The sequence below is a fragment of the Harpia harpyja genome, chromosome 9, assembly GCF_026419915.1.
Source record: "Harpia harpyja isolate bHarHar1 chromosome 9, bHarHar1 primary haplotype, whole genome shotgun sequence".
Classification (NCBI taxonomy): domain Eukaryota; kingdom Metazoa; phylum Chordata; class Aves; order Accipitriformes; family Accipitridae; genus Harpia; species Harpia harpyja.
The window spans coordinates 33023952-33038174 of NC_068948.1; the positions used below are offsets into that span (position 1 = coordinate 33023952).

Below are 14223 nucleotides of genomic sequence, written 5' to 3' on the forward strand. Positions count from 1 at the left end.
TAGTCAGTGTTCCACTAAAAAGCCTGATTTTTCAAGCTCTGCCCCGCACTCCCCACACAATGCCTTTGTGCAAGAAACCTCAGCCAGCTCCCATAAATATTGACCATCTACTTTATGCTGCCCAGGAGGAGTTGGAGGCAGTTGGAGGCTCTGCAGACTCCACACGAGCACTTACATGTCTTTTTATACTGGTTTATATAGCGGGAGGGGCACAACCCATCACCTGGGCTGTTGACTCTGAAAGCAGGCAGCTCTTGGTGCGGGTCTGGGGAGTATTCAGGAGCCACGTGTCCACCTGCAATAATGCCTGAGGATGAAGCCCGTGCTGCTCCCCGGGGCTGGGCTGCTATGGGGATGGATCCTGTGCTCCAGGAGCCTCCGTAAGGCTTTCCTCCACCCGACAGGGAGCTCCTGCTCAGTGGTGAGCGGTGTCCCGCACCGGTGAGCAGGTGAACATGAGCATGGTAACCTCTTTAGATGCTCAACATGACTTGGTCAAGCTGGTCAACAGCTCTTGATCACCCGCCAGCCAGGGCACATGCAGTGTTTCGGCTGCAGTCCTGCACCTGGGGACCTCCAGTGACCACGAGTGGGTCTGCACCTCCCCATCTAGGCAAGAGGGACTGGGAGGGCTGGAAGAAGAACAGTGACACCACCTTGGTGGCACAGCACAATCAGACGTCCGAAGCCCTGGAGCGCCCTTACCTGTAGTTGTGGAACCAGTTGATGACGGTGTTGGTCTTGAGGTTGAGCTGGAAGGAGAGCAGCTCGATGGTCTGCTGGGAGGGGTAGGGCTCCAGCTGATAGGCTTTCTTCAGGGCTTCCTTCTCCTCCGGGGCCAGCACCACTCGCGGCTTCTTGATCTGGAGGAGGCTGAGGTCCTGCGGCTGCAGGCTGGGGCTGGCACACTCGGAGCGGGTGCTGGGGGACTCACTGTCCGAGCCGGCGCTCATCAGCCCATACCGACGTTTCAGGTAGGCTGCAGGAGAGGAGACCCAGCTGCGCACCGCTCGCTCCCCAGCCCTGGGGAGCCCCCCACTCGGCCAGCACCCCAGACCCGGCGAGGCTGCATCGCCCTGACCCTCACCTTTCTTCTCCAGCTTCTTCATGTCACGCAGCTTCTCCACGTTGTGGGGGTCATTGAGCCAGAGCTGCATGCGGACGAAGGGCTCCCTCCCCTTCAGGCTCAGCTTGTGCCATGGCTTGGGCCTGGAGAGGAGATCGGACACCGAGCCCTGCGTCAGGCCCAGGATGCTCTCCCCGAACAGCCGCTGGCCTGGCGGAGGAGAAGCAGACGTGGTTAGAGCAGGGCAGAGCAGCAGGGTGGGTTCTACAGTCCCCCCGCAGAGCGGGTGCACCCCACTTCCCGGCCAGCATCCTCCCCAGCGTGCTGGGATCCCCCTGAGCACCTGCAGCGAACCGGCGGAGGGGGGGCTGTGGGTACGGGAATTGGGGTGATGCATCCATGCAGCCTCACCAGCAGCTCCCGTAAACCCAGGCGGAGAGAGGGTCCGCACCTAAATTGTTGTCCGTCAAGACCTCCTTGACCTTCTTGGTGATGGAGTAGGTGTCCAGCTCAGGGGACATGGCAACAATCTCCTGGATGCCCACGGGTCCCTGGCTGTTGGGGTATGTCTTCCCACCCAGTGCAGGTGTTGACCGGCTCTCGGGCTGCTGGTTTTCCTTGCTGCTCTCCAAGGCCAGGGTGAGGGGCTCCTGGCAGCCCTTCTCGTGCTCGGCGGGGCTGGGGGGCGGCGAGGGGGATGGCTGGGGCTCCACCGGGCTGGCTGCACGACACCGGGGCAGAGGGGTCAGTGGGGATCAGCGGAAGGGGAGAGTGGCAGGGACCCGGTAAGAGCAGGAAGGTTATTTTGGGGATGCCTGCAGCTCTGCCCTCCGGAGAGAGGGGATGCCGGCTGAGTCTCTCCGGCAGCTACGGCAAAGCAGGAGTTGCCGGTGGAATAATTAAAGAGAGAAAACACCACTAATATAAAGACAAAAACAGTTACTACTTTATGCCAGGCACAAAGCCACAGATTTTTCTTGTGGTTTTCCTTTTTTTTTTTTAAACTAGATGACTTTCAAAGCTCGTTTCTGACAAAGTAATATTTGAGGATCTGTATAACAGCCCTAAATTGTCTAAGTGTCTAATTAAGGGGGTTCAAAATGGGTTGGATGCATCAGAGTTGAGGGGGATAAAAGCAGCTTCCCAGGATTGGGGTGCAGGTGGGGGTGCTGGCGGTGGTGGGGGCACCTCTCCCTGGTGCTGGAGTGGGAGCAGGACAAACTTTCCCTGTGCCAGCATGCGGGGATGGATGTAGAATTGCTGGGGGCACTGATGGCACATGGGGACCACGGGGACGGTGGCGGCACTTACCCTGGGAGGGTGTCGGCTGCTGGCTGATGCCTTGGCCCAGCTGGTCGGTCAGCCAGAGCTGCATGCGGATGAAGGGCTCCCGACCCTTCTGCGTCAGCTTGCTCCACGGCTTGGGCCGCGACAGCATGTCGCTCACACTGCCCTGGGACAGTCCCAGCACCTAGGCACCACGCAGGTGTCACCCACCGGGGCTGGGGCGTGCTACCCCCAGCATCGGGCTGCTGCCTGCCCTCCGTCCCCATGTCGAAGGAGGCGAAGCAAGCTGCCACCCGCTGCCGCGTTCACGGCCCCACAGCATGTCCGGAGCCCTTGGCCCCAGCCATGAGTGCTGGGACCTTGGTGGGTCCCTCTGGGATACCCAGGGGGCTGGGAGGATGGTCCCTACAGGGCTCTGCACAGGGGACAGGGCGTTCCTGGTGGGAAGTGCCACCAACCAGTTGGTGGTGGCCACTGGAAGACCGCTTGGGGTTGGGTCAGACCCTGAGGACTCAGCATCCTCCAAGGGGAAACCCACTGGGGAGAGCGGGGACCCTGGAAGGAGCTGGCGGAGCCCACCAATGAGCCCCGGGCTCTGGGTCGCAGAGCAGAGGGGACACCAGACCCCCCCCTTCTCCAGGCTGCTACCTTCTCTCCAAAGATCCTCTGGCAGATGCCGTTCTTGGCCAACTTCTCCTTGACCTGCCGGGTCAGCTCCAGTGTGTCCACCTCCCTGTACATGTACATCTCGTACTGCTCCGGTGTCAGCGGCGGCACAGTGGGCTTCAGGGTCCGTGGCACGTAGGCGGGATAGTAGGAGAGACGACCGCCAGCCGCCGGCTCTGTGCCGGCTCCCTCCGCCTTCATCTCCGTCAGCCGGTGGGGCTCATCGTCTGCTGGCGGCAGTTCATCCTCATTAGCACCACCCTCGCCGGGCTCACCCCGCGGCCAGCCCCGGCCATTGGCCATGCTGGAGTAGCTCGAGGAGGAGGAGGAAAGCGAAGGTGAAACGGAAGTGTAGGGTCGGCTGAGCAGGCTCCGCTCCGATGCCCAGTGCTGGTCAAAGTAGGAGCCAGCGTCGCCGATCTCCGACTTCACTTTCCGGATGATGCTCTGGACGAAGGCAGCGGGCGAGAGGACAGCCAGAGGCGTCTGGGGAGGGCCGGGGCTGGCCCCGCTCCCCTCCTCCTGCTTGACATAGGTCGGGACAATGTTCTGGTTGACGGTGGCCAGCGTGGAGCGCTCGGCAGGCGGCGTGTCCCCGGGGCGCCCGCTGCCCCCCGACTCCATCTCCAGCAATGCCTGCTGCTGTGCCTGCATCTCCCGCCGTGCCTGCTCCAGGATGCTTTTGATGGCGTCCTCTGAGCTGCTGCCGCCCGCCCCGTTGGCCACCGCCTGCGACGCCGACGGCGTTTTGGGTTCCCCTGCAAGGAAAAGGGCTGAGGGGAGCCCCAAGGCGCAGCATGCATCATTTTACCATGTGGCCGTAATTCAAAATGCAGGAAAAAAGGGATTTTATCCCAATTTGGTTCAGAGCACTCTCCATCAGGCAGATGCCCCACATGGCTGCAGTTCAGAAGAAGGACCAGCAGCACCCACAAAGCAAAAGCTGCGACACCCCCAGCTCAAAGCGAGCTTCTTTTTTGACGATTGCAAAATAAATCCCATTACCAACGATGGCAATAGACAAACATGTTTGTTTGCCCTGTCTGTTTTTCCACCGTTCCTGTCTAATTTAATTCTCTGGGATTCTGCTTTCTCAGCAGACTACCTGTTTTAATGTATTTCATTTCTTGTAATTGACTGTGAGCGCAGCTGCTTTAATGATTCCTCGTGCCAGATGGATCGCGCATCCTCATTTAATCATCTGTTTTGGAGCAGAGGGGGATGAAAGAGTAGGTCCAAAGTTTCTGAAAGCCCAGGTACAAACACCGCTGGATGGAGAGTCTTCCGTTCCTAACAGTATTTACCAGCATTTCTTCCCACCACGCCCCAAATCTCTATGGATGTCAGTGGGAGAAATGCCAAATAAAGCCCATTTTGCCCCAGCTATGGGGTTAGCCTGGTGCCAGGCACCCAGTGCCACCCCACCCAGGACATGTGCCATGAGTGCCAGGCTTGGCAGGGGCTGGCTAAGGTTTCCTAGGGGAGGCAGAGATTCCCTGTGCCAGATGCTACTGGTTTTGCAGGTGTTTTGGCATGCTGTGGGATGCGCAGCCATGCAGCACCCAGCCACCAGCACCCCTCTGAGTGCTGCTCCCACAGGGGCAGAGCAGGGGCTCAGCCACTCCCAGGGCCACCCAAACACCAGGACCTACCTCCCTTCTGCGACTCGATCTCCTTCTTCGCCTGCTCCAGGATGCTTTTGATGGCGTCATCAGAACCGGTCTCCGGCGTCCTGATCCGCGGCGTGATGCTACCTGATCAAAGAGGCAGGATAACAGTTTTGTCACCGGCGCTGGTTTTACAAGCTTCACTTGTATGTCAGGAAGTATTTACTGCTCCGCATGTTCAATTATTTTTAGGGATGCTGGTTTTAAGACAAATGTCACTCCCGATTAGTCGCTAGCTGGAGCGTGGGGAGCCCCGGTAGCCCCCACTGCCAGCTCTTGCCTCCGGCATGGCATCTCCTGGCCACCTTGCTCACCCCATCCAAGGGCACCCGCTCCCCACCGGCGCACAGGGTGCTGAGCGGAGACACAGGCACGGGGACCATGTCCGCCATCCCTGGCACTGTGTCCTCCTGGCTGTGCAAGCGAAGGGTTAATGCTGGATCGGATCCAGGGGATAAACCAGAGCCCTGCGGGTTGAAACGCCAGCAGATGCACGGACCATGGACCTGCATTGCCCGGTCCCTGTGCCACCGCAGGGACCTGAGTGACCAGCCACCACTGCTGCCACGACTGAGACGGGGCCAGGAGCTGCCATCCCCAGAGCCGGGCATTACCATTTCATGGCGGTGCCGACACCGCGCCGAGGTCCCGCAGCATTAAGACTTCATTATTTTAACGAAATATTCCCGAGCACATTGATTCATATGCCACGGAACAGCCTAATGAATAATTAAATGGCACTTGTCAGAATAAATGAATAAAGCACGTCTGGGGATGCAGCTTCCATGATGATGGGTTGTTGTCAATTGCTACCATTTGCCAGGACTCCATCCCACCCGGCGGCTGGTTCCATCCCACACCGCAGCAAGCCGGAGGACCACCAGGGACAATCCCCGAGCACTGCCGGTGACTCCGCATGCATCCCTGCCTGTCTTGCCAGCACATCGTGGGCTGGTGGGCACCCCTGCCGTGGCATGGGGCACCCCGGGGTGCTGCTGGGGTGAACCGGGGTGTATTGGGAAGGGATCCCATGGCACCGCTTGCAGCATCCCAGGGTAGGACCCGTCGGCCAGGGCTACCCCAACCACTCACCTCTCTGGCGCACCTGGATAGTCCTCAGGGCCAGCACGTTCTGCTCGTCAGAAAGGAACTGCTTCATCTTGATGAACGGCTCCTTGCCCTTCACCGTCAGCTTGCGCCAGGGCTTGGGCCGGGCCAGGATCTCACTGACGGAGCCCTGTGACAGCCCCAGCACGTAATGCCCGAAGACCCGCTGCCCGATGTTGTGCTTCAGCAGCTGCTCCTTCACCTGGAAGGCGATTTCGGCCGTGTCCAGCTGTTCCTCGTCGGCAGAGCTGCCGGCGTTGCCCTCGGACGGCTCACTGGGAGGGCTGGCGGCGCTGGCAGCTGGCACAGTGCTGGGGGGCACGGTGGTGCTTTTGGCTCCGAAGAAGGTGGAGGGGAAAGGCGGCCCCCCCCCGGCACTCTCGCTCTTGTAAGCGGGCGGCGGGAGGTGGGGGGCCTTGGGGTCCCCTGAAAGCCGCTCACCCCCCCGGGAAGGGAGACAGGGAGAAAGTCCGGGGGCCGTCGGGGGCGAGGCCGGGGCCAGGCAGAGGCGGGAGAGGAGTGGGGGAGGCAGGTTCGTCCGCTGGGGCGTGCTGGGGGGATGGGTACGGCTGCTCCATGCCCAGTGAATCCTTCCCTGACTCATCTTCAGAGTGATCCTCCTCTAGAGATGAACGAGAGAGAGGGAGATGCACTAGAGTCGCCCCGGCCAGCAGCCCCGGCGCAGCCCCGCAGCAAAGCATCTCCTGCCTCAGTTTCCCCAGGTGGTATTCCCATCCCGTGTCCTCCCCCTGCCCCGCTGCTGGCTCCGGGCTCCTTCCCACAGCCGGGGCGGGATCCGGCCCTGCCACCCACGTTCCCAGGGATGCTCCTGGTGGGACCGGGGATGCCGCGGGACCCGGGGACCCTACCAGTGCTGGCCAGGAGGCTGGGCTTCTCCAGCAGGTACTTCTGGGAGGGGTAGAAAGCCTCCTTCCCCAGCAGCAGGGCCTCCTCTGCCTTCGATATGCTCTGCAAGGAGCCAAGCCGAGATGGGAAAGGGCGACAGAGCCACCGGCGGCAGGGCTGGCACGCACGCCACAGCCCGGCGAGCGTGTCGGCACGCGCCGCGGCACTTGCCTGGGGAAGGCTGCAGCTGGCGGAGGCCACCTTCATCGCCTTCAGGATGCTGGGAGGGAGACAAGGGGGGTGACTCGGCGGGCATGGCTTTTTGCTGCCGTCAAGCCGCCGAGCGTTACGGCTGCTGAAGCGTGCCGTGGGTGCCGGTGGCAGGCGTGGATGCACGTCAAGCCATACCTCAGCTCCGTTTTGATCTCCTCGTAGTCCGCCTGTGCTTGCAGCTTCTCCTCCAGCTTCTGCGGAGCAGAGCGGGGGAGTCCTTGCAGCTGGCTCCCGGTGCACGCCCGGCACAGCTGGACCCACACCCAACCCTCCCTGGCAAGCCCCTAGCCCCCGTGGGCACACCTCGATGGCTTCATTCTTGGCGGCCAGCTGCCCCTCCAGCTCAGCGATCTGGTTGGCAGAGGACTCTTCCAGCTCCTGCAGCGAGCTCTGGAGGTGCTGGACATCCTTCAGGAGCCGCAGGATCTCCCGGTCCTTGGCAGCCAGAGCCGCCTCCAGCCTCGACCCTGAGCACATGGAATAGTTCACTTTGTCCTGCCGGGAGAGGGGACACCGTCAGCTCCCGGCCACGCAACGCGGGGACAAGGGCCACCCTCCCCGTCAGACGCGTCCCCACAGGGAGCAGGTGAGCCCAGGCCTCAGTGCTCAGGGATGGGGACCCAGGGTGACACAGCCCTGGGGAGGAACAGAGCTTTCCTCTCCCCTTACAGGTCTCCCAGGTATGCCTGTTCGGTGCTATGGGGGTGCACGTCTCCCTCCCCATAGGAGGCTGGGGCTGCAGGTAGGGCATGGCCAACGCTACTACCCCATGGTGGAAAAATGCCTCAGTCACGGGCATTTTGGGCTTGCTCCCGAACATGGTGGGTGCTCCCGAATGCAAAAGGGTGCTCCTGAATGCAACGCTCCTGAATGCAACGGGGTGCTCCTAAGTGCAATGGGATGCTCCTGAACACAGTAGGGTGCTCCTGAATGCAATGAGGTGCTCCTAGCTATGACAGGGATGGTCCCAAGTGCAACGGGATACTCCTGACTGTGACAGATGTTCCCGGCCATGATGGGGTGCTGCCAGCTGCGATGGGGTGCTGCCGGCCCCGAGGGGTGCTCTCACCCCGGCAGTGCCTGGTGGGGAGCAGCAGGCCAGGCGGAGGGAGCTATTCACGGCTGCCAGCTGCTCCCGCAAGCTCTCCACCTCCCTCTGTGCCGCCTCTGCTCGCTGCAAGAGAGCAGAAAGCGCATCAGGCCGGGCACCCGTTGCTCATCCCACCCCACACAGGGCAGAGTGGGGCCCCAGGATCTGCACCGACCCACGCCTCTCCCGAGCATCCTGTTCCCACCGCCGTCACCATAAGCCCCCCTCAATGTATTCTGGCTCTCCACATCCTAACACGGTTCCCAGTCCTGATCCCTGGGCACTGGCTGCAGCCCACCTCCAGGACACTGCCTTTTGTCAACCCAAAAGGCCACATTTACGTGCAAATAGCTCTTTAAGCCTCTTTTATTATCCACGTGCATTTATTTGTATCTACATTTTCAGAATTAAATAAACCTAATGAATAGGAATGGATAGGACTAGAAGTAATTATGCCAGAAACCAACACCAGGCTGGTGCAGGTCATGCCCTGAAACACCCGGGAGAGGCTGGAGGTGACAAATGCCGGCTCCAGCAGCTGAAGCAGAGCCCAGTGGGAGCCCCAACACACCAGTGACCTTCAACATGGGGCAGGGGGTCCCGTCGGGCTGGTTCGAAGGAGCTGCTGGGCAAAGGAAACCAGAGCCTCCCTTTGCAGGGCTTCCCAGTCCTGGAGCCTTGCTGCCCCGTACCATTTTCAGGGACAGACATGCAGGCCACGTGGATGCTCGGGGTGCTGTGGTGGGTGCAGCGGCTGGGGGGCCACAGCTGAGCACAGCCGAGGGGGAGCAGGGTATGTGCCCTGCACTGGCTGGAAAGTCGGCTCTCGGCTCACCTGGTTGGCTTTTTCGAGGTTCGTCATGATCATGGCTACTTCGTCTGCCCTGTGACAAGAAAGCAAGAGGTGTCAGTTGGTGTGGAGGCACGGATGCAGACCTCCATGGCCGGCGAGGGCTCTGCCTGTGCTGCAGCCAAGGCGTCTCAGACACAGGGAGCCCCGATGACTTGGGATGCTCCTGCGGTCGCTTAAAGTATCTCAGCTCCTCAAGTCATTTAGCAGCACCATGGGGACGTCCCGGCACTGCCGCAGGCGGCTCGGCTCAGCCTTGGGCATGCCAATGGCCTCCAGGCACGACTGGGCATCACCAGCAACTTACTTGGACGCGGCTTCCTCGTCGTATTTACACCGCAGCTCCAGCAACTCCGTCTGGGTGGCCTTCAGCGCTGGGAAGAGGAAGAGGAGGGTGAGCCACAGGGTGGGAGTTTGGCACCCCGTGGCCAGCGGTCCCTGCCCCAGCTCCCGTACCTGCATGGAGCACTTTGATCTTCTCCTCTGCCTCTCCCAGCCGAGCAGCCAAAGTGACCTGTGCTTCCTGCAGCCCCCTGCGAGAGACGGGCATCAGCGACGTGCCGGTGTCACCGCGGCCGTGCCGAAGCTGCAGCCCCCCAAGGGCGCACGGAGAGCCCTTCGCTGCGTCCCCTCCTCTACCCCATCGCTTGGAGATGTCGGGGAAACACCGGCTGGTGGATGCCAGGATGTGTTCGAGCCATGTTATGCCCTGATGTTAAGGGGTTTATTGCCCCAGGTGTAAAAAAATTCACTTTGGGATGAAAATGGTCCCTGATCCCTGTCGCTGAAACCCCTCTGATGGGGGAGATGGCAGCCCACCCCTGCCTGTAATTAATTGGAGGGGGGGGAAGCAATCAGGGAAAAGTTATTCTGCATTATTTATAGCCTGCACTTGCCAGGAACTTACTCGCAGAGATCTGCAATTTAGGGTTTAAAGATTCCTCATTTGTTTCCCGGTGCAGCGTGTTAAGGAATAACAATGAAGGCACCGAGAAAGCTGGGAGCCTCCAAATTAAAAGGCCATTTAATGAGGTTCATCCACCGACCTGGATTTAACCCATTTGTCCGAACAAAGCCACGTGCCAGGGAGACGGCATGAGGGGCCGGCAGGAGGGACCTGCCCCGGCTCTGCCCACGCCTGCTGCTGCCCAAAAACTGCCTGGGATCGAGGATGGATGGACAGACGGATACTCAGAGCACCCAAGACTGTGTATCATGTTTCTGGACAGGATGCATCCGCTCTCAACCCAGACAGCAAAGGAGGTGCAAAGGGCAGGAGGAGAGGGAAGGACAGATGGACACCGCCGTGTGGGAGCATGGACAGAGCCACACGTTCCCGCAGCACCCCAAAATGACCCCATTCCCGGTACTCACGTACTTTTGCTTTTCTGCCTCATTTCTCTGCAGCAAGGTTTCTGCGCACAGTCCTTTGCCGTCGACACCGGAGAGCAGGGGCTCGGCCGCTGCCGTGAGCCCGGCTGCTGGTGACGTCCCCTCTCTGCGCTCTGCGGGGGGGACACATTTCACACAGCTGCGTAGGGGACAGCAGCGGTGGCCGCTGGGGACCACAGGCCAGGTCCTGGCCCTGAGGACTCCCCTCTGTGTCCCAGGGATGCTCAGAGGCATGTGGGGGGACCCGGTGGGGGGCCGACACTGCCACCCTCGTCCGACCAGGCAGCCGGCATCGGAGGGTACCTTTGGTGCCGACGAGCTCCAGGTGCTTCTTCCAGGGGCGGCTGATGTCCTTCAGGGGGGCCGGTTCAGGCTCGAGGCGCTGGAGCTGCTGCAGCCGGTCCTCCAGGCTCCGGGCAGCCTCCAGCACAGGAGCAGGGTCTGCGGGACACGGGACGCAGCGGTGAGCAGCAGGGATACCCGCCACCAGCCCTCTCCCACCTCCCCAGGGACCCACTGCCCACCCTCATTGCCGCCCACTCCAGGGCAGCCTCCCTCTGCACCCTGCTTAAAACCAGAGTGGGTGCCCTCCCAGCCCCGGGGCACGCCATGGGGTGCCAGGTGCCATGAGGACACCCCTCGGTCCCACACTTTCCATCGTGTGGGGACCAGCAGGGCTGCATGGGGGCACCACCTCCCCGAGCGAGCCGCTGGCACCCGAAGCACCGGTGGCCCCGGTGCCGCCAGCGCCGGCCCGTTTGGGCGCAGACAATGGCGGTTTGTGCCGAGGTAAGCAGGTGCATTCAGAGCCGTCCGTCTTCCCTCTGTCAGCATTACACCATCATTAGCTAGTGTCTGCTCAGCAGGGTGTGCCATTATGTCTCCCAGGGCTGATGTAATTATACATTGACATAATTAACCCAGCAAGCCCATTAAGCAGGCCAGCTAAAAATTCATCTATAATTATTTGTTGTGTGCATGCTAATGAGTCCATCTGCACTGCCATTGTACAACATGAACAAATTAATTTACAAGTCTGGATTTTTTAATAAGTTCAAGAAAATGCCTCCTATTGAGCCAGGTTAATATAGGTTTGGGGGTTTTTTTTTAGAAAAGAAGAGGAAATAAAATAGATTTGAATTCTCCAGGGTCAAAAAGTTAGACAAACAGGGAAGTGGGATGGAGCCGGGCACGCTACTGTACGGCACGGACACGTGGCAAGCATCCAAGGGTAAAAAATAATAACAGTGATGGAAAAAAAATCAAAGAACTGGCTGCCTCTGCTCTGAACGGGATGCAGAGCAGCTCTTCTACTCAGCAAGTCCCCGGCTGAGACAGCAGCAGTGCGGGATGAACGGGGTGCACTGCCACCACGGCCCCGCCGCTGGATTTGGGGTGGTCTGGGGCTGCGCTGGCACAGCCCAACCGCAGCACCGGGTGTCTTTGGGGTGAACCTGGCAGAAAGACGCAGGATTTGGCCTGTGATCCTCACTGCAAGTGCCCAGCACGGATGCTCCTTGCAAATCAGCGAAGCCAAGACATGTGCCCCCCAAGATGGGGTTCGGGAGTCCCACCAACCTGCCGCTGCCCTCCCATCCCACAGCATTGTGGCCGTGGGGTGCAGGTCTCCACCACAGCGCCCACCATGCAGCTTCCCCACAGGACCAGCGACCGCCAGACCCCGCGTGCTAATGCCGAAAGCCCCTGGAGCATCCTTCTCCGCAGGGAACAACCCCCCTTCTTTCCGCTGGACATCACAGAGATCTCACGGACACACCAGGATAAAAGGTTTGTGCCCAGATCCCAGCCATGGGGACATATCCAGAGGCAGGTGCTGAGCCCTGCCAGCACGCTGCTGGCTTTGGCACTGAAAGGGGCACTCAGCTTCGGCTGGGACCCTCCCAGCCTGCTCGTGGTGTTTGGCCAGTACTGGAGCCACAGCTTAGCATCCTTCGGGCAAGTTCGCCATCCAAGGATGTGGGAGTGCGCCATTAAAGGGGGTCGCGGCGATGCAGCACAGCCCCAAACTGGACTGGATGCTCTCACAGCCATTAATAACACCCGTAAGTACATGAGCTGAGATAACGATACGGCTAATTAAACCCCGTGCTCCAGGGCTCCAGCTCACAGGCAGTGGGGGCTGGGGTCCCCCCCCGCAATCCTCCAGCCCCGGTGGCTCCACGCCAGCCCACAAGCCGCCGCCACAGGGATAAACTCCGGGGCAGGACCCATCCGATCCGCACCGGCAACTCCTCTCGCCCCCGTGATGAGAAATAGTATGGGAGGAACTGGCCCGAGTGATAAAGCTCCGGGGATTTTCCTCAGGTCAGTGTTTCCCCTCCCACGAGTCACAGCCCTGCTGCTGAAATACAGCTGGCGCGATCCCCCAGCACACAGCTCTCCGTTTGGAGCTGACATCCCGGGACGAAGTGGTCGGGAGCGGAGCTTTTAGAAGGGAAAGGAGCAAGGGGCACTTCAGCTCTGCTCCCTATGTCAGCTGGGGCAGCACTGATGCAAAATGCCTGGCTGGATTAATTACATCGTGCTAATATCACATGTCCAGCCACTGGGAAAGTGCTGTCCTTGGCTGCAGGGCCGGCTCCGCCACCACATGCGAGGTGTTTGGATGCACCAAGGGACTGCCAGGACCGAGCACCAAGCTCGTGCCATGCTTGCACCATTCTTGCACCAAGCTCGCACCATGTTCACGCATGCTCGTGCAGTGCTCTTGCTGCCAGCAAACAAACCCTCCCGCTGCAGGGCTGGAGAGAGGAAGCCCTCAAAACCAAGCGCATCATCTGCTCACACCAAGGCACCGGGGATGCCACCTGCTGTCACACCCTGAGCCGCACGGGAGGACTCGGGACACTGTCCATGGCGCAGGGAATAGTCCCCCCTGCGTGGGTCATGGCCCCCATCGGGACAGGTTAGAGACGGCACTGATGCCGCAGCCGAGTGGCCGTGCAGCTGCGAGCCCCACCACGGCAGTGACTCACCGGCGGCACAGCCGGGTGACGGGTTATGCGAGAGAGGCACGTGCCAAAACAGGACCTCGGGGTGCCGCACACTCCGGCGCTGCGTCTGCCCGCAGCAGCTCCCGCACGCCCAGGGGCCGCGGCATGGCATCAGCCACCGACTATGGCACAGCCAGCTCACGGGGGAAATGGCAAGTCCCTACTGCAAAGCAGAAACCGCTGCCCAGGCATGCTTATCTATCGCTTCATACATTTTCCCACTACATATATATATAAAATATATATATAATAAGTGCTGCCACTAGCTGGCGTTATTGGCTGTCCTTTAGTGGCACCGGCTGTGCTGCAGCAGGAACGGGTGGGTGGGTAGGGATCCCTCCTGGTGTCCCCAGCCCTGGCACGGGGGAGCAGGACCAGGGGCCTTTCCCCATGCTGGAGGGGGTCTGGGTCGCTGGCAGACCCGCTCCCAGACACCCCCACCGCAGCACCATGCAGCTGCTGTGCGGCCACTGGAGCAGCTCGAGGCACCCATGTGATGGCGGGATGGGGCAGGAGGCATCTTGGGTGCTCATCATCTTCTCCTGAGCATGCACAGCTCCAGGGAGCACTCGTGTCCCTGGGGACCAGCAGCTCATCCCTGTGCCAGGGCCTGGCCACTTGACCTGGTCTTCAGCAGAGGTCTCTGTGCTGAGGGCTGAAGGGTGACATTTGCTCCATGCTGCTGTCCGGCTCCAAGAGGAGCACGGGGCACCCATGGTACACCCATGGTGCATCCACGGTGCATCTGTGGTGCATCTGCAGTGCATGCGCGGTGCATTCATGGTACCTCTGTCACCTCTGCCACCGGGGCGGCGCCTCCTCCGCCACCCCATCCCAACCTGCTCAAACACATCCACCGGTGCCCTACGAATCCCTCCACGAGTTAAAGTCAGCCTTAAATCAAATCATTCCTAACAACAATGACATTAATTATGCTTTTAACACATTTTACTGCTTCCCCCCCT

At 60.4% G+C, this 14223-nt stretch overlaps 1 protein-coding gene across 1 annotated transcript in view; it reads right to left on the bottom strand.

Annotated features, from left to right (window-relative positions):
* CUX2 (cut like homeobox 2) overlaps positions 1–14223 on the bottom strand; it is a 68820-nt gene that overhangs the window by 2995 nt on the left and 51602 nt on the right. The window contains 18 exon segments of the mRNA XM_052796477.1: positions 706–979; positions 1088–1276; positions 1518–1787; positions 2378–2537; positions 3002–3777; positions 4672–4773; positions 5779–6239; positions 6241–6415; positions 6663–6762; positions 6871–6919; positions 7048–7106; positions 7216–7407; positions 7982–8086; positions 8838–8886; positions 9160–9226; positions 9309–9385; positions 10231–10357; positions 10548–10685. Coding sequence (XP_052652437.1) covers positions 706–979; positions 1088–1276; positions 1518–1787; positions 2378–2537; positions 3002–3777; positions 4672–4773; positions 5779–6239; positions 6241–6415; positions 6663–6762; positions 6871–6919; positions 7048–7106; positions 7216–7407; positions 7982–8086; positions 8838–8886; positions 9160–9226; positions 9309–9385; positions 10231–10357; positions 10548–10685 — 3370 coding nt within the window.